This window comes from Scyliorhinus canicula, chromosome 6, assembly GCF_902713615.1.
Source record: "Scyliorhinus canicula chromosome 6, sScyCan1.1, whole genome shotgun sequence".
Taxonomy (NCBI): domain Eukaryota; kingdom Metazoa; phylum Chordata; class Chondrichthyes; order Carcharhiniformes; family Scyliorhinidae; genus Scyliorhinus; species Scyliorhinus canicula.
This window is the reverse complement of record NC_052151.1, coordinates 939,982-967,897: the sequence shown is the minus strand read 5'-3', so window position 1 is coordinate 967,897 and position 27,916 is coordinate 939,982. Positions and strand designations below refer to the sequence as shown.

Sequence of the window (27,916 nt, the reverse complement as noted above, 5' to 3'; positions counted from 1 at the left end):
TACCCTGTGACACAGCAAAGATCTCCTTACTACCCTGCAACACTGCAAAGATCTCCTTATTACCCTGCAACACCGCAAAGATCTCCTTACTACCCTGCAACACTGCAAAGATCTCCTTACTACCCTGCGGCACTGCAAAGATCTCCTTATTACCATCTGCGACACCGCAAAGATCTCCTTATTACCCTGCGACACCGCAAAGATCTCCTTATTACCCTGCGACACTGCAAAGATCTCCTTACTACCCTGCGACACTGCAAAGTTCTCCTTATTACCCTGCGACACTGCAAAGTTCTCCTTATTACCCTGCGCCACCGCAAAGATCTCCTTACTACCCTGCAACACTGCAAAGATCTCCTTACTACCCTGTGACACAGCAAAGATCTCCTTACTACCCTGCAACACTGCAAAGATCTCCTTATTACCCTGCAACACCGCAAAGATCTCCTTACTACCCTGCAACACTGCAAAGATCTCCTTACTACCCTGCGACACTGCAAAGATCTCCTTACTACCCTGCGACACTGCAAAGATCTCCTTATTACCATCTGCGACACTGCAAAGATCTCCTTACTACCATCTGCAACACTAATAAGATCTCCTTACTACCCTGCGACACTGCAAAGATCTCCTTACTACCTTGCGACACTGCAAAGATCTCCTTATTACCCTGTGACACTGCAAAGATCTCCTTACTACCCTGCGACACCGCAAAGATCTCCTTACTACCATCTGCAACACTGCAAAGATCTCCTTACTACCCTGCGACACTGCAAAGATCTCCTTATTACCCTGCAACACTGCAAAGATCTCCTTATTACCCTGCGACACTGCAAAGATCTCCTTATTACCCTGCAACACTGCAAAGATCTCCTTACTACCCTGCGACACTGCAAAGATCTCCTTACTACCTTGCGACACTGCAAAGATCTCCTTATTACCCTGCAACACTGCAAAGTTCTCCTTATTACCCTGCGACACTGCAAAGATCTCCTTACTACTCTGCAACACTGCAAAGTTCTCCTTACTACCCTGCAACACTGCAAAGATCTCCTTACTACCCTGCGACACAGCAAAGTTCTCCTTATTTCCCTGCAACACTGCAAAGATCTCCTTACTACCCTGCAACACTGCAAAGATCTCCTTACTACCCTGCGACACAGCAATGATCTCCTTATTACCCTGCGACACTGCAGAGTTCTCCTTATTACCCTGCGACACTGCAAAGATCTCCTTACTACCCTGCGACACTGCAAAGATCTCCTTACTACCCTGCGACACTGCAAAGATCTCCTTATTTCCCTGCAACACTGCAAATATCTCCTTACTACCCTGCGACACTGCAAAGATCTCCTTATTACCCTGCGACACTGCAAAGTTCTCCTTATTACCCTGCAACACTGCAAAGATCTCCTTAATACCTTGCGACACTGCAAAGATCTCCTTACTACCCTGCGACACTGCAAAGATCTCCTTACTACCCTGCGACACTGCAAAGTTCTCCTTATTACCCTGCGACACTGCAAAGATCTCCTTACTCCCCTGTGACACAGCAAAGATCTCCTTACTCCCCTGTGACACTGCAAAGATCTCCTTACTACCCTGCGACACTGCAAAGTTCTCCTTATTACCCTGCGACACTGCAAAGTTCTCCTTATTACCCTGCGACACTGCAAAGATCTCCTTACTCCCCTGTGACACAGCAAAGATCTCCTTACTACCCTGCAACACTGCAAAGTTCTCCTTATTACCCTGCGACACTGCAAAGTTCTCCTTATTACCCTGCGACACTGCAAAGATCTCCTTATTACCCTGCAACACTGCAAAGATCTCCTTACTACCCTGCAACACTGCAAAGTTCTCCTTATTACCCTGCGACACTGCAAAGACCTCCTTACTACCCTGCGACACTGCAAAGATTTCCTTACTACCCTGCGACACTGCAAAGTTCTCCTTACTATCCTACGACACTGCAAAGATTTCCTTACTACCCTACGACACTGCAAAGTTCTCCTTACTACCATCTGCGACACTGCAAAGATCTCCTTATTACCCTGCGACACCGCAAAGATCTCCTTACTACCCTGCAACACTGTAACGTTCTCCTTACTACCCTGCGACACTGCAAAGATCTCCTTATTACCCTGCGACGCTGCAAAGATCTCCTTACTACCCTGCGACACTGCAAAGATCTCCTTATTACCCTGCGACGCTGCAAAGATCTCCTTACTACCCTGCGACACTGTAAAGTTCTCCTTACTGCCCTGCGACAGATAGATTGTGAGGTCTTGCAGTTTTAACTAACATGGCAGGCGTTGCATTGTTTATTGAAGAAAATATCGATACAATATTGAGGAAAGATGATGTGGAATCTGTCTGGGTGGAGTTAAGAAACACCAAGGGGCAAAAAACATTTGTAGGGGTAGTATACAGACCCCCAAACTGCAATGGTAATGTTAGGAATAGCATTATATATTGGAATAGCATTAGATATCAGAATACATGGGTGGCATGGTAGCACAGTGGTTGGCACTGTTGCTTCACAGCGCGGGCCCAGTTTTGATTCCCAGCTTCGGTCACTGTCTGTGCGGAGTCTGCACGCTCGCCCCGTGTGTGCGGGGTTTCCTCCGGGTGCTCCGGTTTCCTCCTACAAGTCCCGAAAGATGTGCTGTTAGGTGAATTGGACATTCTGAATTCTCCCTCTGTGACCCGAACAGGTGCTGGAATGTGGCGACTAGGGGCTTTTCACAGTAACTTCATTGCAGTGTTAATGTAAGCCGACTTGTGACACTAATAAAGATTATTATTATTAGACAGAAAATCAGAGATACATGATAAAGGAACATCTCTGATTATGGGTGATTTAATCTGCGTATAGTTTGGGTGGCTCACATTAGTCACAGTACAATAGAGGAGGAATTTCTGGAGTGTGTACGGGATGGTTTTCTGGACCGATAGGTTGAGGAACCAATAAGGGAACAGACCATCTTGGACTGGATGCTGTGCAATGGGAAAGGTTTGGTTGGCAACCTGGTTGTGAGAGAATCCTTGGGGATGAGTGCCCATCATATGGTAGAATTCTTTATCAAGGTGGATAGTGAGGTAGTTGATTCTGAGACCAGGGTCCTGAACCTCAGTAAAGGTAAACTATGATAGTACGAGGCATGAGCTGGCTATGACGGACTGGGAAACATTACTGAAAGGAAGGACAGTGGACAGACAATGGCAGCATTCAAGGAACGAGTAGGTGAACTCTAATAGTTGTTTATTCCTATTTGGCGCAAGAGTAGAAAGGAACTGTGGCCAAACCATGGCTTACAAGGGAAATTAGAGATAGTGTTAGATTCAAAGAAGAGACAAACAAATTAGCAAGAAAAAACAATTGAGCTGGGGATTGGGAACAGTTTAAAATTCAGCATAGGCAGACCAAGGGATTGGATTGGATTGGTTTATTGTCATGTGTACCGAGTTACAGTGACAAGTATTATCCTGCGTACAGCTCAGACAGATCATTCCGTACTGAAAATAAAATAAATACAGGGCAAACATAAAATACACAGTGTAAATACATAGACACAGGCATCGGATGAAAAGAGAAAGGTCAGTGATAATGTTAGTGTTAGAATTAAGTTTGAAGAGATTAGTACTTTTATTGTAGAAGTAGGAAGAGGATCTGTGTGAGAGAGCTCGCAGAGAGTCACCATGCACTGGCGCCATCTTGGTGATAAGATTGATTAAGATGGGGAAAATTTGAAAGTAAACTAGAAGGGAACATAAAAACTGACTGCAAAAGGTTCTATAGATATTTAAAGTCAAAAAGATTGATAAAACCATTAGACATTGGAGCAGAATTAGGCCACTCGGCCCATCGAGTCTGCTCCACCATTCAATCATGGCTGATATGTTTCTCATCCCCATTCTCCTGCCTTCTCCCCATAACCCCTGATCCCCTTATTAATCAAGAACCTATCTATCTCTGTCTTGAAGACACTCAATGATTTGGCCTCCACAGCCTTCTGCGGCAAAGAGTTCCACAGATTCACCACCCTCTGGCTGAAGAAATTCCTCTTCATCTCTGTTTTAAAGGATCGTCCCTTTAGTCTGAGATTGTGTCCTCTGCTTCTAGTTTTTTCAAACATGTGGAAAAATCTGTTATATTACTTTTTAAAAATAAATTTAGAATCCCCAATTCATTTTTTCCAATTTAAGGGGCAATTTAGCGTGGCCAATCCACCTACCCTGCACATCTTTGGGTTGTGGGGGCGAAACCCACGCAAACACGGGGAGAATGTGCAAACTCCACACGGACAGTGACCCAGAGCTGGGATCGAACCTGGGACCTCAGCGCCATGAGACTGCAGTGCTACCACTGCGCCACCATGCTGCCCTATCTGTTATGTTACTTGGAGTAATATATGTTACTCATTTGTTTATGCTGAGTTGCTCTTAACTTTGATGATGATGAATACTCAAAGTTGTCCAGTGATAACAAATAATTAATTGAGTAACTAATCAATTAATTTGCGAGTTCGATTCTTCAATACTTTTACTTTTACTGTAGTTAAATTAAACAAGATAGAATTAGATTAACTATGAATATTATACTTTGCACTCTGAGCTAACTATACTTCTGTTCTCTAGTCACAACATACCCGAAGAGAGCGGGAAAACAGTTTGAGCTTGCATTTATACTCCCTGTTAGTGTTGTCCTCTAGTGATCTTCTAACTGTACTGACTACACATTAACCCATCATGTATGTACATATACAGAGATCACTACATCCCCCTTTTTTTGTGATACATATTGGGCGGGATTCACCGAGCCGGCGTCGGATCGGAGAATCGGCGGGGACGCGGGAGATTCCCGCCACGCCGCTCCGACGGCGGGACGCGAATCTCCAGCAACCGGAGAATGGATGCCAATCGCGTCCGTGCGGTCGCCATGGTGCCGGTCGGGTGCCGCTGAAAGAGGCCCCTGCGGCAAATCTCTGCGGGCGACCGGCAGAACATTCACCGAGTACCGCCGGCATGGTTCCAACCTGGTACCACCCGGCGGGAGCTCGGATCCGCGGCCGCGCTGGTTGTCCGGGGGGGGGGGGGGGGGGTATCTGACTCCGGGGGTGCCTCCACGGCGTCTAGGCTCGCGATCGGGGGCTTCCGATCGGCAGGCGCCTGTGATCTGGAGGGGGCCTACCTCATTCCGCACGGGCCCGCTGTAGATCTCCGGCATGTTGCTCCGAACCAGCACGGAGACGGCCACCACGCGCATGCACCGGCATGGAGACGGCCACCATGGCATGCACCGGCACGGAGACGGCCACCATGTGCATGCACCGGCATGGAGACGGCCACCATGGCATGCACCGGCATGGAGATGGCCACCACGCGCATGCACCGGCATGGAGACGGCCACCCATGCACCGGCATGGAGACGGCACCACCATGCACCGGCATGGAGATGGCCACCACCGCATGCACCGGCATGGAGACGGCCACCACGCGCATGCGCCAGCACGGAGACGGCCACCACGTGCATGCACCGGCATGGAGACGGCCACCATGCACCGCATGGAGACCCACCGCATGCACCGGCATGGAGATGGCCCCACGCCATGCCCGGCATGGAGAAGGCCCACGCGCATGCACCGGCATGGAGACGGCCACCACGCGCATGCGCCAGCACGGAGACGGCCACCACGTGCATGCACCGGCATGGAGACGGCCACCATGGCATGCACCGGCATGGAGATGGCCACCACGCGCATGCACCGGCATGGAGACGGCCACCATGGCATTGCACCGGCATGGAGATGGCCACCACGCGCATGCCACCGGCATGGAGAACGGCCACCGCGCGCATGCGCCAGCACGGAGACGGCCACCACGTGCATGCACCGGCATGGAGACGGCCACCATGGCATGCACCGGCATGGAGACGGCAACCACGTGCATGCACCGGCATGGAGACGGCCACCACGCGCATGCACCGGCATGGAGACGGCCACCACGCGCATGCGCCGGCACGGAGACGGCCACCATGGCAGGCACCGGCATGGAGATGGCCACCATGGCATGCACTGGCACGGAGACGGCCACCATGTGCATGCACCGGCATGGAGACGGCCACCATGGCATGCACCGGCATGGAGACGGCCACCATGGCATGCGCCGGCACGGAGACGGCCACCATGGCATGCACCGGCATGGAGATGGCCACCATGGCATGCACCGGCACGGGGACGGCCACCACGTGCATGCACCGGCATGGAGACGGCCACCATGGCATGCACTGGCACGGAGACGGCCACCATGGCATGCACCGGCATGGAGACGGCCACCATGGCATGCACCGGCATGGAGACGGCCACCATGGCATGCACCGGCATGGAGACGGCCACCATGGCATGCACTGGCACGGAGACGGCCACCATGGCATGCACCGGCATGGAGACGGCCACCACGCGCATGCGCCAGCACGGAGACGGCCACCACGTGCATGCACCGGCATGGAGACGGCCACCATGGCATGCACCGGCATGGAGACGGCAACCACGTGCATGCACCGGCATGGAGACGGCCACCACGCGCATGCACCGGCATGGAGACGGCCACCACGCGCATGCGCCGGCACGGAGACGGCCACCATGGCATGCACCGGCATGGAGATGGCCACCATGGCATGCACTGGCACGGAGACGGCCACCATGTGCATGCACCGGCATGGAGACGGCCACCATGGCATGCACCGGCATGGAGACGGCCACCATGGCATGCGCCGGCATGGAGACGGCCACCACGCGCATGCGCCGGCACGGAGACGGCCACCATGGCATGCACCGGCATGGAGATGGCCACCATGGCATGCACCGGCACGGAGACGGCCACCACGTGCATGCACCGGCATGGAGACGGCCACCATGGCATGCACTGGCACGGAGACGGCCACCATGGCATGCACCGGCATGGAGACGGCCACCATGGCATGCACCGGCATGGAGACGGCCACCATGGCATGCACCGGCATGGAGACGGCCACCATGGCATGCACTGGCACGGAGACGGCCACCATGGCATGCACCGGCATGGAGACGGCCACCACGCGCATGCACCGGCATGGAGATGGCCACCACGCGCATGCGCCGACGTGGAGACGGCCACCACGCGCATGCACCGGCATGGAGATGGCCACCATGGCATGCACTGGCACGGAGACGGCCACCACGTGCATGCACCGGCATGGAGACGGCCACCACGCGCATGCACCGGCATGGAGATGGCCACCATGGCATGCACTGGCACGGAGGTGGCCACCATGGCATGCGCCGGCACGGAGGTGGCCACCATGGCATGCGCCGGCACGGAGACGGCACCATGGCAATGCGCCGCATGGAGACGGCAGCCACGTGCATGCACCAGCATGGAGACGGCCACCATGGCATGCACCGGCATGGAGACGGCAGCCACATGCATGCACCAGCATGGAGACGGCCACCATGGCATGCGCCGGCACGGAGACGGCAGCCACGTGCATGCGCTGGCACGGAGACGGCCACCATGGCATGCGCCGGCATGGAGACGGCAGCCACGTGCATGCACCGGCATGGAGACGGCCACCATGGCATGCACCGGCATGGAGATGGCCACCATGGCATGCGCCGGCACGGAGACGGCCACCATGGCATGCGCTGGCATGGAGACGCAACCTCGTGCATGCGCTGGGCATTGAGACGGCAGCCACGTGCATGCGCCGGCATGGAGACGGCAGCCACATGCATGCGCTGGCACGGAGACGGCAACCATGTGCATGCGCCGGCATGGAGACGGCAACCACGTGCATGCACCGGCACGGAGATGGCCACCATGTGCATGCACGACGCGGAGACGGCCACCACGCGCATGCGCCGATGCGGAGACGGCAACCACACGCATGCGCCGGCATGGAAACGGCAAGCACGCTCATGCGCCTCCACCGGCAACCATGCACGTGCACCGGCGCAGAGATGGCCGCCACGCGCATGTGCAGACCAATGCCGGCCATGCAGGGCTGCATTCCAGCGCCGGAGCAGCGCACAGCCGTGCTAGCCCCCTGAAGACCGCTGAATTGCTGGGCCAGGAGGCCCATTGACGCCGGCGTCAATACATGGCCGGGATTTCAGAGAATCCCGCCCATTGTCCATATGTTGTAAAGAAAATTGTTCATAAAGAAGCAATGCAGTTTGCAATGCATTATACAGAGGCAATGAATCAATCAGTTCAATTATTACAAATTTAAACTATTGGGTTTACGTCGTCTTCTGCTTGATCTCCTTGGTTGATGGAGTAGTTGAGGTTTTAATGTCCTTCTGATCAATGTCAGCGAGTTTTTGATATTCAAATGCTGCTGGGTGAGTGATTCATGTAAATTCAATGTGGGAAAGACAGGTTTAGGAATTTGTATTTGTAATAGATCTCGTCGATTTCGTCAAAGTAGCACAGCCTCTGCAGACTTGATAATATATGAATGTGGCGCTGCTTGTCTGATTACTGTGGCGCTTTGAGACCCTCCTCCTTCTGGATGTTGAAGTCGAACAATATCATCTTGTGTTAGCGGTTTCAGTGGAATCACATGTAGATCATAATACTGTTGTTGTTTGTTGCGTTGTTGTTTGATCTTACTCAGTATACACGATTGATCTGGATTGCTGATTTGTATTGTGGGTAACGCTCTCACATCACGATTGAAAAGCATTTGAACCAGAGACGGCCCTGAGCTTAATGGTGAGGGTCCAGAGGAAAACAAAACCAAGCAGATGTCAGATTGCGAATCACTTGCCTTGCTTATGAGTTGCTTTACAGTGTGCACACCTTTCTCTACTTTGCCGTTTGATTGAGTAAAGTGTGGACACGAGGTGACATGGTTGAAATTACATCGTTTGGCATTATCAGACATAACCCTTTGTGGAATCCCATGTTTCGAAAATGTCTCCTTACAAGCCTTAATTACTGAACAAAAGGCACTGTTGCTAAATTTGCAGATGATACAAAGATATGTAGAGGGACAGGTAGTATTAAGGAAGCAGAGGGGCTGCAGAAGGACTTGGACAGGCTAGGAGAGTGGGCAATGAAGTGGCAGATGGAATACAATGACGAAAATGATCCAAAAATGTCATCACTTCAGGAAAGTTGGAGTAGTAGTGTATGATAGAAAGATAGATAGAGAAATACAGCACAGAACAGGCCCTTCGACCCACGATGTTGTGTCGAACTTTTGTCCTAGGGTAATCATAGAATTTTGGACACTAACGGCAATTTATCATGACCAATCCACCCAACCTGCACATCTTTGGACTGTGGGAGGAAACCGGAGTATCCGGAGGAAACCCACGCACACACGGGGAGGATGTGCAGACTCCACACAGACAGTGACCTAAGTCGAAATCGAACTTGGGACCCTGGAGCTGTGAAGCAATTGTGCTAACCACAATGCTACCGTGCTGCCCTTAAGAAGAAATTAATCAACACTCCATTATTCTACCCTATTCCATGTACCTATCCAATAGCCGCTTGAAGGTCCCTAACGTTTCCGACTCAACTACTTCCACAGGTAGTGCATTCCATGCCCCCACTACTCTCTGGGTAAAGAACCTACCTCTGACACCCCCCTTATATCTTCCACCATTTACCTTAAATTTATGTCCCCTTGTAATGGTTTGTTCCACCCGGGGAAAAAGTCTCTGACTGTCTACTCTATCTATTCCCCTGATCATCTTATAAACCTCTATCAAGTCGCCCCTCATCCTTCTCTGTTCTAATGAGAAAAGGCCTAGCACCCTCAACCTTTCCTCATAAGACCTACTCTCCATTCCAGGCAACATCCTGGTAAATCTCCTTTGCACCTTTGAAAATGAAAATCGCTTATTGTCACAAGTAGGCTTCAATGAAGTTACTGTGAAAAGCCCCTAGTCGCCACATTCCGGCGCCTGTCCGGGGAGGCTGGTACGGGAATCGAACCGTGCTGCTGCCTTGCTTGGTCTGCTTTAAAAGCCAGCGATTTAGCCGAGTGAGCTAAACCTGCCACCTTTTCCAAAGCTTCCACATCCTTCCTAAAATGAGGTGACCAGAACTGCACACAGTACTCCAAATGTGGCCTGACCAAGGTTTTGTACAGCTGCATCATCACCTCACGGTTCTTAAATTCAATCCCTCTGCTAATGAACGCTAGCACACCATAGGCCTTCTTCACAGCTCTATCCACTTGAGTGGCAACTTTCAAAGATCTATGAACATAGACCCCAAGATCTCTCTGCTCCTCTACATTGCCAAGAACCCTACCGTTAACCCTGTATTCCGCATTCATATTTGTCCTTCCAAAATGGACAACCTCACACTTGTCAGGGTTAAACTCCATCTTCCACTTCTCAGCCTAGCTCTGCATCCTATCTATGTCTCTTTGAAGCCGACAACAACCCTCCTCACTATCCACAACTCCACCAATCTTCGTATCATCTGTAAATTTACTGACCCACCCTTCAACTCCCTCATCCAAGTCGTTAATGAAAATCACAAACAGCAGAGGACCAGAACTGATCCCTGCGGTACGCCACTGGTAACTGGGCTCCAGGCTGAATATTTGCCATCCACCACCACTCTCTGTCTTCTATCGGTTAGCCAGTTCGTTATCCAACTGGCCAAATTTCCCACTATCCCATGCCTCCTTACTTTCTGCATAAGCCTACCATGGGGAACCTTATCAAATGCCTTACTAAAATCCATGTACACTACATCCACTGCTTTACCTTCATCCACATGCTTGGTCACCTCCTCAAAGACGTCAATAAGACTTGTAAGGCAAGACCTACCCCTCACAAATCCGTGCTGACTATCCCTAATCAAGCAGTGTCTTTCCAGATGCTCAGAAATCCTATCCCTCAGTACCCTTTCCATTACTTTGCCTACCACCGAAGTAAGACTAACTGGCCTGTTGTTCCCAGGGTTATCCCTATTCCCTTTTTTGAAAAGGGGCACGACATTCGCCACTCTCCAATCTCCTGGTACCACCCCTGTTGACAGCGAGGACAAAAAGATCATTGCCAACGGCTCTGCAATTTCATTTCTTGCTTCCCATAGAATCCTTGGATATATCCCATCAAGCCCGGGGGACTTGTCTATCCTCAAGTTTATCTCCTCGAGCTTACCAGTCTGTTTCACACTGTCCTATCCAACAATATGGCCCCTCTCATTTGTAAATACTGAAGAAAAATACTTGTTCAAGACCTCTCCTATCTCTTCAGACTCAATACACAATCTCCTGCTACTGTCCTTGATCGGACCTACCCTCGCTCTAGTCATTCTCATATTTCTCACATATGTGTAAAAGACCTTGGGGGTTTTCCTTGATCCTACCCGCCAAAGATTTTTCATTCCCTCTCTTAGCTCTCTTAATCCCTTTCTTCAGTTCCCTCCTGGCTATCTTGTATCCCTCCAGCGCCCTGTCTGAACCTTGTTTCCTCAGCCTTACATAAGTCTCCTTCTTCCTCTTAACAAGACATTCAACCTCTCTTGTCAACCATGGTTCCCTCACTCGACCATCTCTTCCCTGCCTGACAGGGACATACATATCAAAAACACGCAGTACCTGTTCCTTGAAAAAGTTCCACATTTCACTTGTGTCCTTCCCTGACAGCCTATGTTCCCAACTTATGCACTTCAGTTCTTGTCTGACAGCATTGTATTACCCTTCCCCCAATTGTAAACCTTGCCCTGTTGCACACACCTATCCCTCTCCATTACTAAAGTGAAAGTCACAGAATTGTGGTCACTACCTCCAAAATGCTCCCCCACTAACAAATCTATCACCTGCCCTGGTTCATTACCAAGTACTAAATCCAATATGGCCTCCCCTCTGGTCGGACAATCTACATACTGTGTTAGAAAAGCTTCCTGGACACACTGCACAAACACTACCCCATCCAAACTATTTGATCTAAAGAGTTTCCACTCAATGGTTGGGAAGTTGAAGTCACCCATGACTACTACCCTGTGACTTCTGCACCTTTCCAAAATCTGTTTCCCAATCTGTTCCTCCACATCTCTGCTGCTATTGGGGGGCCTATAGAAAACTCCCAACAAGGTGACTGCTCCTTTCCTATTTCTGACTTCAACCCATATTACCTCAGTAGGCAGATCCCCCTCGAACTGCCTTTCTGCAGCTGTTATACTATCTCTAATTAATAATGCCACCCCCCCACCTCTTTTACCATCCTCCCTAATCTTGTTGAAACATCTATAACCAGGGACCTCCAACAACCATTTCTGCCCCTCTTCTATCCAAGTTTCCGTGATGGCCACCACATCGTAGTCCCAAGTACCGATCCATGCCTTAAGTTCACCCACCTTATTCCTGATGCTTCTTGGATTGAAGTATACACACTTCAACCCATCTCCTTGCCTGCAAGTACTCTCCTTTGTCAGTGTTACCTTCCCCACTGCGTCACTACGTGCTTTGGCGTCCTGAATATCGGCTTCCTTATTTGCTGGACTACAAATCCGGTTCCCATTCCCCTGCCAAATTAGTTTAAACCCTCCCGAAGAGTACTAGAAAACCTCCCCCCCAGGATATTGGTGCCCCTCTGGTTCAGATGCAACCCGTCCTGCTTGTACAGGTCCCACCTTCCCCAGAATGCGCTCCAATTATCCAAATACCCGAAGCCTTCCCTCCTACGCCATTTCTGCAGCCACGTGTTCAACTGCATTCTCTCCCTATTCCTAGCCTCGCTATCATGTGGCACCGGCAACAAACCAGAGATGACAACTCTGTCTGTCCTGGCCTTTAACTTCCAGCCTAACTCCCTAAATTTGTTTATTACCTATGATGAGAAGATAGTCCCAACCTTTAGCATGAAACAAATTGATTTTGTCCACGGTGACGTAGCTATTTAATGTTGCTGCAGTGTCTCCTTACATTGTGTCGGTTGATGTTTTTGACACGTGGCACACATCATTACCATGTTGGTTATCTCTTTATTAATCCCAGGCCAATATACAGCCTGCCGTGCTCTTCTCTTGCATTTCTCGATTCCGAGATGTCCCTCGTGAATCTTGCTGAGCATCTCTGCCCTGAGTTAGCGGAATGACGATCTGGTCATTTCTGAGTAGCAGTCCATCCACTACGGTCAGTTCTGTCTGTATGTTTTGGAACTGTGGACAGTGTCCCTTTGGCCAACCATGCTGGAGATGATGTATTACTCAGAGCAAGGTCGCATCTTTTTGTGTCTCAAGACGAATTTGCTGCAGGTCTCGTCAGATGCCAGAATACTCTCCTTGTTGAGCTTCAATATCGGCAATGGATTCAGGAGGTGAGCTTTCAGTATTGATGGATCTACATAGTGTGTCGGCTATAATGAGGTCCTTTTCAGGAGTGTATACGAGTGTGAAGTCATACCTCCTCAACTTCATCATCATTCGTTGTAGGTGAGGAGTCATATTATTTAGGTTTCTTTCAATTATATTGACTAGTGGTCTGTGATCCGTTTCTACGATAAACGTAGGAAGCTCTTACACATAGTCGTGAAACTTTGATACACCTGTGATCAGGCCTTTTTCAATTTGTGCATACCTGCACTCTGTGGCTGTCATCGCTCTGAACGTGCATACTACTGAAACCCAGTCTGTTTGGTTGTCTTGTTGAAGAAGTACGGCACCGATTCCATCGTGACTGGCGTCGGTGGAGATCTTTGTAGGTCTGGTTGGATCAAAAAAAGTCAGAATTGGAGCTATCATCAGTTGATGCTTGAGGTCCACCCATTCGTCTTGGTGGCATGGACTCCATTCAAACTCTGTGGTCTTCCTGATTACGTTTCGTACAGCTGATGTCCTCGTTGACAAGTTGGATACGAACTTGCCGAAGAAGTTAATGAATCCTAGAAATCGAAGCACAGCTTTTTTATCTTTCAGCTGCTGCATGTTCTGGATTGCAGATATTTTTTCATTATCTGGCCTGATACCTTGAGCTGATTTTGTATCACCCAAGAAATTTAAAGATGAACACGCAAATGTACACTTTGATTGGTCGAGTTTCAGTCCATATTGGTGGGTTCTGTGAAACATTTTTCCTAATCTATCAATATGGTCTTCTTCCGTAGTCGATCAAATGATAATATCATCTTCATATACTCTGACACCTTCAATATCCTCTGTCACCTACTCCATGATTCTGTGAAAGATTTCGGAGGCTGAAATGATACTGAAAGGCATGCGGTTAAAACAGTAATATCCAAATGGAGTGTTGAACGTACAGAGCAATTTGCTTGAATCATCTAGCTGCATCTGCCAGAAACCTTGTGAAGCATCGAGCTTGGTAAAAATGCCAGTGTTTGCCACCTGACAAGTTATCTCCTCTCGCTTGGGGATAGGGTAGTGTTCCCTCGGATATTCTTGTTTAGATCTTTGGGATCTATACAGATTCTGAGATCACCTGATGGTTTCCTGACGCAGGCGAACAAGCTGACCCAGTCAGTCGGTTGCGTGACTCTGGAGATGATTCCTTGAGTCTGTAATCGTTGTAATTCTGCTTTCAGCCTTTCACGAAGAGGAGCTGGAACCCTCCTTGGCGGATGAATGACGGGTTTTGCATCCTTCTTGAGCAAAATGTTGTATTGGTATGGTAACGTACCCATACCTAAAAATGCATCAGGGTATTCACTAAGCAGTTGCTGGATGTCATCGTTCAACCTTGATGTGTCTTTTGTATTCATGAAGGTTCTTTGGACAAGCCGCAAGTCCTTGCAGGCTTGAGCACCTAACAATGAAGATTTCTGGTCATCCACGATCTCGAACCGTCATACTTTCTTGACCTTCTTATTGACTACTTTCAAATGGCACAATCCTCTTGAAGCAATCTGGTTGCCATTGTAGTCTTTCAACTTGCATGCAACAGGTATCATCTCGTGTTCCTCTGGAATTGATGTGAGATCTTTGCTTGTCATCAATTTTGCCGAAGTACCAGTGTCAAGTTTGAATAGTATTGGGCAATTATTCACTTGCACTGTCGATGTCCATTCACTGTTGGAGTCGATGGAATTTATTTGTTGATGAACCTTGGTCGTTGCTTGAAGTTCCTCCACTGTATCTATGATTCCTACGACGAACGTGTTCTCCAAGGAAAAATAATCCTCTTTGTCTGAAAAAGCTTTCTTAGATTTGTGATTCTCCATCTTATCAATGCTGCGAATATTGATATATTGTTGTTTCTGTGTTAGAGCCTGATATATCGCTCGTAACTTGCATTGGGAAGCTAAATGGTTAAGCTTGGAGCACTTTAAACATCTTTTTCCTTGTGCAGGACATTTCACATTTAAGTGGGCGTTACTACATCGGTAGCAGGTCATGACGTTGTCTCTCTTGACGCATGATGCACGTTTGCACATGCACATACTTCTTCTCTTGAGCCCTGCATCTTTGAACGAACTGCGCATGTCCCAGGCTGGAGTGTGCGCACGCAACATTAGCTATGAGGAGCGGTTGAATAAACTCGGTTTGTTCTCACTGGAACGACGGAGGTTGAGGGGCGACCTGATAGAGGTGTACAAAATTATGAGGGGCATAGACAGAGTGGATAGTCAGAGACTTTTTCCCAGGGCAGAGGGGTCAATTACTAGGGGTCATAGGTTTAAGGTGCGAGGGGCAAGGTTTAGAGGAGATGTACGAGGCAAGTTTTTTACACAGAGGGTAGTGGGTGCCTGGAACTCGCTGCCAGAGGAGGTGGTGGAAGCAGGGACGATAGTGACGTTTAAGGGGCATCTTGACAAATACATGAATAGGATGGGAATAGAGGGATACGGACCCCGGAAGTGTAGAAGAGTTTAGTTTAGACGGGCAGCATGGTCGGCACAGGCTTGGAGGGCCGAAGGGCCTGTTCCTGTGCTGTACCTTTCTTGGTCTTTGGAACTCCACACGGACAGTGCCCCAGAGCCAGGATCGAACCTGCCCTAAGCACGTCTTTAATATGTAAAGTGTCGCACAGACGATGACAGGTGACGGGGACTGGGTCACACAGACGGTGACAGGGACCGGGGTCACACAGACGGTGACAGGGACCGGGTCACACAGACGGTGACAGGGACTGGGTCACACAGACGGTGACAGGGACCGGGTCACACAGACGGTGACAGGGACCGGGTCACACAGACGGTGACAGGGACTGGGTCACACAGACGGTGACAGGGACTGGGTCACACAGACGGTGACAGGGACTGGGTCACACAGACGGTGACAGGGACCGGGTCACACAGACGGTGACGGGGACTGGGTCACACAGACGGTGACAGGGACTGGGTCACACAGACGGTGACAGGGACCGGGTCACACAGACGGTGACAGGGACTGGGTCACACAGACGGTGACAGGGACCGGGTCACACAGACGGTGACAGGGACTGGGTCACACAGACGGTGACAGGGACCGGGTCACACAGACGGTGACAGGGACTGGGTCACACAGACGGTGACAGGGACTGGGTCACACAGACGGTGACAGGGACTGGGTCGCACAGACGGTGACAGGGACCGGGTCACACAGACGGTGACAGGGACTGGGTCGCACAGACGGTGACAGGGACCGGGTCACACAGACGGTGACAGGGACCGGGTCACACAGACGGTGTACAGGGACTGGGTCGCACAGACGGTGACAGGGACCGGGTCACACAGACGGTGACAGGGACCGGGTCACACAGACGGTGACAGGGACCGGGTCACACAGACGGTGACAGGGACTGGGTCGCACAGACGGTGACAGGGACCGGGTCGCACAGACGGTGACAGGGACCGGGTCACACAGACGGTGACAGGGACCGGGTCGCACAGACGGTGACAGGGACTGGGTCACACAGACGGTGACAGGGACCGGGTCACACAGACGGTGACGGGGACCGGGTCACACAGACGGTGACAGGGACTGGGTCACACAGACGGTGACAGGGACTGGGTCACACAGACGGTGACAGGGACCGGGTCACACAGACGGTGACAGGGACTGGGTCACACAGACGGTGACAGGGACTGGGTCACACAGACGGTGACAGGGACTGGGTCACACAGACGGTGACAGGGACTGGGTCACACAGACGGTGGCAGGGACCGGGTCACACAGACGGTGACAGGGACTGGGTCACACAGACGGTGACAGGGACTGGGTCACACAGACGGTGACAGGGACCGGGTCACACAGACGGTGACAGGGACCGGGTCACACAGACGGTGACGGGGACTGGGTCGCACAGACGGTGACAGGGACTGGGTCACACAGACGGTGACAGGGACCGGGTCACACAGACGGTGACAGGGACCGGGTCGCACAGACGGTGATGCTAATTGTAGTCACAGTTTAGTCGAACTGAATTGTGCCAAGAGACAACAATATTGTGAACCTCACCTGTGTGTACCGTGGGGCCCAGTGAATTGTGCAGTTACAGGTGAGGGAATCTGTTGCATGCACCATGTCTGCAGAAGCTGCATTGCTGACAGTTTGTATTTGTGATTACTCACTAGGATCTAGAGGAGGAGGAAGTGATTGCTGGAGATGGGAATAACAGGGAAGCATCCCTGGAGAAACTCATACCACTGGGCAAAATCACAAAAACGGAATCACAGGTGATTGTGTCTCCCAGGTAAGGAAATACCCACTCAGGTGGAAAGATCCTTATTTCACTGACATACCTAGCTCCCTTCCCTGTAAATCCGCTTGCAACCACGTCTCCAATTCACACTGCTGCACCTTCTCACCCGATCCCCCATCCTGCCTTCTCTGAACACCTCCCCAATCCCCGAACTCAACTCTCAATCCCTCACTCAACCCACCGACCCCAATCCCCAACCCCCCCATCCCCGAACCCATCCCTCATCCCCATCCCCAACCCCAATCCCCAACCCCAACCTCCCCAATCCCCATCCCCAACCCCAATCCCCAACCCCAACCCCAAACCCCAACCCCCCCATCCCCGAACCCAACCCTCAATCCCCATCCCCAACCCCAACCCCCTCAATCCCCAACCCAACCCCAAACCCCAACCCCAACCCCCCGATCCCAAACCCCCCCAACCCCCAATCCCAACCCCAACCCCCTCAATCCCCAACCCCAACCCCCTTAATCCCCAACCCAACCCCAAACCCCAACCCCCCGATCCCCAAACCCCCCCAATCCGCAACCCCCAATCCCCAACCCCAACCCCCTCAATCCCCAACCCAACCCCAAACCCCAATCCCCAACCCCCCGATCCCCAAACCCCCCCAATCGCCAACCCCCAATCCCCAACCCCAACCCCCTCAATCCCCAACCCCAACCCCCCCAATCCCCAACCCCAATCCCCAACCCCAACCCCAAACCCCAACCCCCCCAATCCCCAACCCCACAATCCCCATCCCCAACCCCAACCTCCCCAATCCCCGAACCCAACCCTCAATCCCCATCCCCAACCCCAATCCCCAACCCCAATCCCCAACCGCAACCTCCCCAATCGCCGAACCCAACCTCCCCAATCCCCGAACCCAACCCTCAATCCCCATCCCCAACCCCAATCCCCAACCCCAACCCCAATCCCCAACCGCAACCTCCCCAATCCCCGAACCCAACCTCCCCAATCCCCGAACCCAACCCTCAATCCCCATCCCCAATCCCCAACCCCAACCCCAATCCCCAACCGCAACCTCCCCAATCCCCGAACCCAACCTCCCCAATCCCCGAACCCAACCCTCAATCCCCATCCCCAACCCCAATCCCCAACCCCAACCCCCCCAATCCCCAACCCCCCCAATCCCCAACCCCCCCATCCCCGAACCCATCCCTCAATCCCCATCCCCAACCCCAATCCCCAACCCCAATCCCCAACCCCAACCTCCCCAATCCCCAACCCCCCCATCCCCAATCCCCAACCCCCCCAATCCCCAACCCCCCCATCCCCGAACCCAACCCTCAATCCCCATCCCCAATCCCCAACCCCAACCCCCTCAATCCCCATCCCCAACCCCAATCCCCATCCCCAATCCCCAACCCCAACCCCCCCAATCCCCAACCCCCCCATCCCCGAACCCAACCCTCAATCCCCATCCCCAACCCCAATCCCCAACCCCAACCCCCTCAATCCCCATCCCCAACCCCAATCCCCAACCCCCTCAATCCCCATCCCCAACCCCAACCTCCCCAATCCCCGAACCCAACCCTCAATCCCCATCCCCAACCCCAATCCCCAACCCCAACCCCCTCAATCCCCATCCCCAACCCCAATCCCCAACCCCCTCAATCCCCATCCCCAACCCCCCCAATCCCCAACCCCCCCATCCCCAACCCCCCCATCCCCAGACACCCCCAATCCCCAACCCCCCAATCCCCAACCACAACCCCCCAATCCCCAACCCCCCCAATCCCCAATCCCCAACCCCAACCCCCTCAATCCCCATCCCCAACCCCAATCCCCAACCCCCTCAATCCCCATCCCCAACCCCCCCCAATCCCCAACCCCCCCATCCCCAACCCCCCCCATCCCCAGACACCCCCAATCCCCAACCCCCCAATCCCCAACCACAACCCCCCAATCCCCAACCCCCCCCAATCCCCAACCACAACCCCCCAATCCCCAACCCCCCAATCGCCACCCCCCCAATCCCCAACCCCCCCAATCCCCCCCAATCCCCAACCTGAACCTCCCCAATCCCCGAACCCAACCCTCAATCCCCATCCCCAACCCCAATCCCCAACCCCCTCAATCCCCATCCCCAACCCCAAGCCCCCCAAACCCCAACCCCCCCAATCCCCAACCCCCCCGAATCCCCAACCCCCCCAATCCCCAACCCCCCCCGAATCCCCAACCCCCCAATCCCCAACCACAACCCCCAATCCCCAACCCCCAATCCCCAACCCCCCAATCCCCAACCTCCCAATCCCCAACCTCCCCCATCCCCAACCCCAATCCCCACCCCCCTCATTCCCCATCCCCAACCCCAAGCCCCCCAAACCCCAACCCCCCCAATCCCCAACCCCCCCCAATCCCCAACCCCCTCAATCCCCAACCCCCCCAATCCCCAACTCCCCAATCCCCAACATCCCCAACCCCCCCAATCCCCAACCCCCCCCCAATCCCCAACCCCCCCCCAATCCCCAACCCCCCCAATCCCCATCCCCAACCCCAATCCCCAACCCCAACCCCCTCAATCCCCATCCCCACCCCAAGCCCCCCAAACCCCAACCCCCCAAACCCCAACCCCCCCAATCCCCAACCCCCCCAATCCCCAACCCCCCCAATCCCCAACCCCCCAATCCCCAACCCCCCAATCCCCAACCCCCCAATCCCCAACCACAACCCCCAATCCCCAACCCCATCCAATCCCCAACCCCAACCCCCCCAATCCCCAACCCCAACCCCCCAATCCCCAACCCTCCCAATCCCCAACCCCCCCAATCCCCAACCCCAACCCCCCAATCCCCAACCCCCCAATCCCCAACCCCCCAATCACCAACCCCACTCCCAATTCACCAACCCACCCACCAATTCACCAACCCCACCCCCAATTCACCAACCCCAATCCCCAATTCACCAATGCTCCCCAATTCGCCAACGCTCCCCCAATTCATGAACCCCACCCCCAATTCACCAACCCCAACCCCCAATTTGCCAACGCTCCCCCAATTCATGAACCCCACCCCTCAATTCACCAACTTCACCCCACAATTACCACCCCACCCCCAAATTCACCAACCCCACCCCACCAATTCACCCCACACCAACTCCTTGGTGGATTCCCAATGCACCATCTCTCCATTCGCAGCGGCCGTTAGGGATGGGTATTGAATCGTGAGCCAACGTCACCCAGATCCCGTGAACATGAAAAAAAATGTCTTCCCATATTCCTCCCCATATCCTTCGCCCTGATTTCCTCCCCATATTCTTCACCCACCTGCTGTCATAAACCCCACCAACCACCTCATCGTCCCCCAACCCCGTCCGCATATCACCACACCTCAGAATACCGTACCCATACCGTCCCCATAACCAGCTCCACTCCCTCCACTACCCACCTCCTCCCCATATCTCACATCTACCCCCTCCCCATATCCCTCTCCCACCCCCTACCATGACCCTTACCCATATCCCCTGTCATTCGGCTTGCCCATGTCATCTGGCCACCCCCTTCCCTTATCCCCCGCTACCCACATGTACTAATTTATAACAGTAGAAATCCTGTCGGACCTCAGAGCTGACCTATATGTGGGTTTCAGAGCATTCCATTCCTTACTTCCTGTTCCTCAACTCTCATCCTAATTTTTCATTTCATATGTGAAAACTTAGCACAAATATTTCCAAGTATTTTAATATGTCCACCCTAACTCCTCTGTCCATAAAGGTATCAGTGCTGCAGAGGGTTAGTTAAACAACCCCTCCTGTTCCTGCTCGTTAGGTTTGTTGGTTGCAGAGCTTCCCCGGGAGACATGGGACTGTCTGTAGTTTATGTTGTTTATCAAGTTGCTGATCTTGCCTGGTTTCACTTTCATCATCGTTCTTCTCTCGGAATGGGCATCCCCACATTTTGTGGTCACACCTTGGGCGCCCTGAGCTGAGTGGATTTATTAGGCTATTCACAGGGCATCCCAGCCACATTGAGAGGTCTCACCCTCTTCCGAGAGCTGGGTCCAAACTGCTCATTGAGCTCTCCAAATCCTCAGTCAGAGCTTGCAGAGCCAAGCCAGCAGCCCTGTCTTCTCATCCACCTGAACATGCAAGTTTCTAAAAGGCTGTTCCTCAGTCCTGCAGCCTTGCTAGTGAATATAAGAATGGATTGATTACTAATAGAAATTAGGATTAACCGCTGGATGCTGTCCTCAATGTTGCAGATACTTTCATATTGCAGGGGGAAGGGTTTGCCGTGATTCTGGGATATCTAGTGTTAACGTGGGATACGTACAACTTGTAAAGACAGGCCTGTCCAACTATCAGTCGAGAGGCTGCACATACAAACTCCACAAGGTAAGTTTTAGAGGGTCATTTTAAAAAAGTTTATGATCCAGATCTGGGCATTGCGGACAAGCTCGACATTTACTGTCCAGCTCCAGCTGCCCGTTCAGAACAGGGGAGTGGACCTCCTCCTTGGCCCACTGTCGTCCATCAGGTGCAGGAACTCTTCCTGCAGTTAGGGAGGGGGATGTTCCAGGGTTTCAATCCAGTTACAATGAAGGGTAAGCAGTATAGATCCAAGTTCAGGGTTGTGTGTGGTGGGGCTGATAGTCCCATGCATCTGCTCTGCTTGTCCTTATCGGTGGTGGAGTGAGTGGTTACTGACTCCAGTGGTTGTTCCAAGAGCTTCGGTGCCACATGGGGCTTCAGTTTGGACAGGCCTTGGCAGAATCACGGCAAACCCTTCCCCCTGCAATATGAAAGTATCTGCAACATTGAGGACAGCACCCAGCGGTTAATCCTAATGTTTCCTGTTTGAGGCATTGCCTCTTTCTATTCTCACCAGCGGTTAATGCTAATGTTTCCTGATTGAGGCATTGCCTCTTTCTATTCTCACCAGCGGTTAATGCTAATGTTTCCTGATTGAGGCATTGCCTCTTTCTATTCTCACCAGTACCACTGAAGTCATTCTTGTTATTTCCCCCGTTTAGCAAGTCAGAAAGTAAACAGCTGCGACGGCCCAGGAGTACTTCGCTGAAAGATCGGCACAACTCAAAGACACAAGGTGACAGAGCCAGCAGTTTCGACAGCGAGTGCTTGCCAGACTCCAGATTCAACACTCAGGTTAATCAGAATACCGGCTTTCTTCCTGAACCCCTTCCACAGTTTAGCCCCCATCTCCTGGTGTCACTGCCTTGCTGGGGTACAGTTGCATAGGCATTGGCCAATGACCAGTATCTTGTTCAAGAATCCAACCTTAATGTCAGAACCCAGAAAATGATAGTAACCCCCATACGGACATCGAACATACAGATTATCAGCAAAAGTCGGCCATTCACCCCCTCGGGAATACCCATCTTTCAATAAGATCATGGTTGATCTGTTTCTGTCCCAAGTTCTACATTCCCATCTACTCCCGATAAGCTTAGATTCTTGCAAGGCAAGGACATCTACTTACCTCCGCCTTAAAAATATGCAATGACCCCGATTCCGCTGCCTCCCTGAACAGGCGCCGGAATGTGGCGACTAGGGGCTTTTCACAGTAACTTCATTTGAAGCCTACTCGTGACAATAAGCGATTTTCACTTTCACTTTCAGAGGACCTCATCTCTGTTCTATAGGAGTGACCCCTAATTTTAAAACAGCTTCTAAATGGGAAATGGCTTCGGAAATCAAAAGCTCAAAGGGACTTGGGAGTCCTTGTTCACGATTCTCTTAAGGTTAACGTGCAGGTTCAGTCGGCAGTTAGGAAGGCAAATGCAACGTTAGCATTCATGTCAAGAGGGTGAGAATACAAGACCAGGGATGTACTTCTGAGGCTGTATAAGGCTCCATTTAGACCCCGTTTGGAATATTATGAACAATTTTGGACCCTGTATCTAAGGAAGGATGTGCTGGCTTTGGAAAGGGTCCAGAGGAGGTTCACCTAGCAAGAGAAAGAGTAGGCCCACTCAAGGACATGAAATGAAATGAAATGAAAGAAATGAAAATCGCTTATTGCCACAAGTAGGTTTCAAATGCAGTTACTGTGAAAAGCCCCTAGTCACCACATTCCAGCGCCTGTTCGGGGAGGCTAGTACGGGAATTGAACCATGCTGCTGGCCTGCCTTGGTCTACTTTCAAAGCCAGCGATTTAGCCCTGTGCTAAACCAGCCCCTTATTGGAGGGAATTGGAGGGAAGTTATGGTTGGAACCACAGGAAGTGGGTGGAATCCTTAATAAGTACTTTGCATCGGTATTCACCAGGGAGAGGGACATGGCGGATGTTGAGGTCAGGGAGAGGTGTGTGAACGATCTTTAGATCGTCAATATATCAAAGGAGGAAGTGTTGAGTATCCTAAACTGTATTAAGGTAGACATGTCCCTGGATGGGATCTATCCCAGGTTACTGGGAGGCAAGGAGAGAAATAGCTGGGGCCTTAACAGATATCTTCATGTCCTCTTTGACCACAAGCGAGGTTCCAGAGGACTGGGGAATAGCCAATGTTGTTCCCTTGTTCAAGAAAGGAAGCCGAGATAATCCAGCAAATTATAGGCCGGTGAACCTGACATCAGAGGTGGGGAAGCTTTTGGAAAAGATAGTTAGTGACAGGCAGCATGGTTTTGTACAGAGATGGTCATGTCTCATCAACTTGATTGAGTTTTTTGAAGAGGCGACAAAATAAAATTGATGAGGGAAGGGCTGTGGATGTAGTTTATGTGGACTTTAGTAAGGCGTTTGACAAGGTGCCACATGGCAGACTGGTACAAAAACTAAAATCACATGAGATTCGGGGTGGGCTGGCTAGATGGATACAGAACTGGCTTGGTTATTGAAGACAGAGAGTAATGGTGGAAGGGAGTTTTTCTGAATGAAAATCTGTAGCTAGTGGTGTTCCGCAGGGATCAGTGCTGGGACCTCTGTTGTTTGTAGTATATATAAATGATCTGGAGGAAAATAATAATAATTTTTATTATTGTCGCAAGTAGGCTTACATTAACACTGCAATGAAGTTACTGTGAAAAGCCCCTAGTCACCACATTCCAGCGCCTGTTTGGTACACAGAGGGAGAATTCAGAATGTCCAATTCACCTAACAAGCATGGGCGCGATTCTCCGCCCCCCACGCCGGGTGGGAGAATAGTGGGAGGGCCTCCTGGCATTTTTCACGCCCTCCCGCTATTCTCCCCCCCCCCCCCCCCATGCCCGAACCACGCCACGAAACGGCGAGCGGTGATTCTCCGAGGCCGATGGGCCGAGCGGCCGGGCCTTCACGCCTGTTTCAACACGGCAGCAAACACACCTGCTCGCTGCCGTCGTGAAACGGGCGCCAGATGCCCGTTTGGGGCATCTAGAGGCCCGATTGGAACGGGAGCACCACGATTGTGCTCGGGAGGGGACAGGCCCGCGATCGGTGCCCACCGATCGTCGGGCCAGCGTCCAAAACAGACGCACTCTTTCCTCTCCGCCGCCCGGCAAGATCAAGCCGCCACGTCTTGCCGGGCGGCTGAGGAGAAAGACGCCAACTGCGCATGCGTGGGTTGGCGTTGTGCAACCTGCGCATGCGCGGCTGACATCATCTGTCGTCAAGGCCACGCCGCCGTGACGCACGGGGCCGCACTCCTAGCCCCGCCCGGGGGGGAGAATCGGCCGCGGAAGTGGCCGTGGAGGCTGCCGTGGGTTACGGCCTGTCCCACGGCAGCCTTTACGATTCTCCGCATTTGCGGAGAATCTCGCCCCATGTCTTTCACAAGGACTTGTGGGAGGAAACCGGAGCACCCGGAGGAAACCCACACAGTCACAGGGAGAACGTGCAGACTCCGCACAGACAGTGACCCAAGCCGAGAATCAAACCTGGAACCCTGACGTTGTGAAGCAACAGTGCTAACCACTATGCTACCGTGCCGCCCATATGTGGATGGTCTGATTAGTTTGTGGATGACACGAAGATTGGCAGAGTTGCTGACAGTGCCGAGGATTAAATAGAGGATACATAGAAACATAGAAAAAAATAGGAGCAGGAGGAGGCCTTTTGGCCCTTCGAGTCCGCAACGCCATTCATTACGACCATGGCTGATCATCCAACTCAATAACCTGATCCCGCTTTCCCCGCATAGCCTTTGATCCCCTTCGCCCTGAGTGCTATATCTAACTGCTTCTTGAAAACAATGTTTTTTGCCTCAACTACTTCCTGTGGTGATGAATTCCACAGGCCGACCACTCTCTGGGTGAAGAAATGTCTCCTTATCTCTGTCCGAAATGGTCTACCCCGTATCCTCAGACTGTGCCCCCTGGTTCTGGACACCCCCCACCATCGGGAACATCCTTCCTGCATCTACCCTGTCCAGTCCTGGTAGAGTTTTATAGCTTTCTATGAGACCCTCCCTCATTCTTCTGAACTCCAGCAAATACAATCCTTTTTTTAAAAATATTTTATTGAAACATTTGTAATTTTCACAATTTACAGTTTAACATTCTAACATTCCTGAAATATCCGCGCGGGCCGACACACGCAAAAGCCTAAAAAACAACTTCCCCGACTACTCCCACCTCTTTTTCTAATTACCCATGTACTGTGTTCCGTGTCCGTGTCTTACACTGCCATGCCCCCCCCTTTTCTTACACTGCCATGCCCCCCCCTTGTCTTACACTGCCATGCCCCCCCTTGTCTTACACTGCCATGCCCCCCCTTGTCTTACACTGCCATGCCCCCCCTTGTCTTACACTGCCATGCCCCCCCCCTTTTCTTACACTGCCATGCCCCCCCTTGTCTTACACTGCCATGCCCCCCCCTTGTCTTACACTGCCATGCCCCCCCCCTTGTCTTACACTGCCATGCCCCCCCCTTGTCTTACACTGCCATGCCCCCCCCCTTGTCTTACACTGCCATGCCCCCCCCTTGTCTTACACTGCCATGCCCCCCCCCTTGTCTTACACTGCCATGCCCCCCCCTTGTCTTACACTGCCATGCCCCCCCCTTGTCTTACACTGCCATGCCCCCCCTTGTCTTACACTGCCATGCCCCCCCCTTGTCTTACACTGCCATGCCCCCCCCCTTGTCTTACACTGCCATGCCCCCCCCTTGTCTTACACTGCCATGCCCCCCCCTTGTCTTACACTGCCATGCCCCCCCCCTTGTCTTACACTGCCATGCCCCCCCCCCTTGTCTTACACTGCCATGCCCCCCCCTTGTCTTACACTGCCATGCCCCCCCCCCTTGTCTTACACTGCCATGCCCCCCCCCCCCCCCCCGAGAACCCCTGAGTTGATCCTCTCAAGGCCAACTTACCCAGGCTCCTGATTTTGGGGGCTCTGCGTCTCTCCATCTCAGCAAGATCCGTCTCCAGGCCAGCAGGGAGGATAAGGCCAGAACATCGGCCTCCCCCCCCCTTGGCCCCCGGATCCTCCGATACCCTGAATATTCCTAATCCTGGACTCGGAGTTACCCTACCTTCCAGGACCTCTGACATAATGTCAGCGAATCCCTGCTAGAATCCCCTCAACTTCTGGACAGAACGTATGTAGAAGATTGGCCAGGCTTCCCCCATAGCGTCCACACCTATCCTCCACTTCCTCAATAAACCTGCTCATCCAGGCTACTGTCATGTGGGCTCTATGAACCACCTTCAACTGTATTAAGCAAAGCCTGGCACACGACGAGATTGAATTAACTCTCTTCAAAGCCTTTTCCCTCATTCCGATATCCATCTCTCCTCCCAGCTCCTCTTCCCATTTCCTCTTCACCTCCCTGATTGGGGCCACCTCCCACTCCAACAGCTCCTTATGTATCTCCGAGACCGAGGTCTTTTTCAGGATGGCAGCCGGTGACTAGTGGTGGACCTCAGGGGTCTGTGCTGGGACCACAACTTTTCACAATATACATTAATGATCTGGAGGAAGGAACTGAAGGCGCTGTTGCTAAGTTTGCAGATGATACAAAGATCTGTAGAGGGACAGGTAGTATTGAGGAAGCAGGCAGGCTTCAGAAGCACTTGGACAGGCTAGGAGAGCGGGCAATGAAGTGGCAGATGAAATACAATGTGGAAAAGTGTGAGGTTATGCACTTTGGAAGGAGAAAGAGAGGCATAGACTATTTTCTAAATGGGGAAATGCTTCGGAAAGCAGAAGCACAAAGGGACTTGGGAGTCCTTGTTCACGATTCTCTTAAGGTTAATGTGCAGGTTCAGTCGGCAGTTAAGAAGGCAAATGCCTTCATGTTAGCATTCATGTCGAGAGGGCTAGAATATAAGACCAGGGATGTACTTCTGAGGCTATATAAGGCTCTGGTCAGACCCCATT

General features: G+C 52.1%; 1 protein-coding gene across 1 annotated transcript in view; it reads left to right on the top strand.

The window, feature by feature from the left end:
- Positions 1–27,916, top strand: part of LOC119966907 (phosphofurin acidic cluster sorting protein 1-like) — a 268,465-nt gene that overhangs the window by 103,532 nt on the left and 137,017 nt on the right. The window contains exons 13-14 of the mRNA XM_038798864.1: positions 17,526–17,644; positions 22,630–22,762. Coding sequence (XP_038654792.1) covers positions 17,526–17,644; positions 22,630–22,762 — 252 coding nt within the window. The remainder of the gene's footprint in view (positions 1–17,525; positions 17,645–22,629; positions 22,763–27,916) is intronic.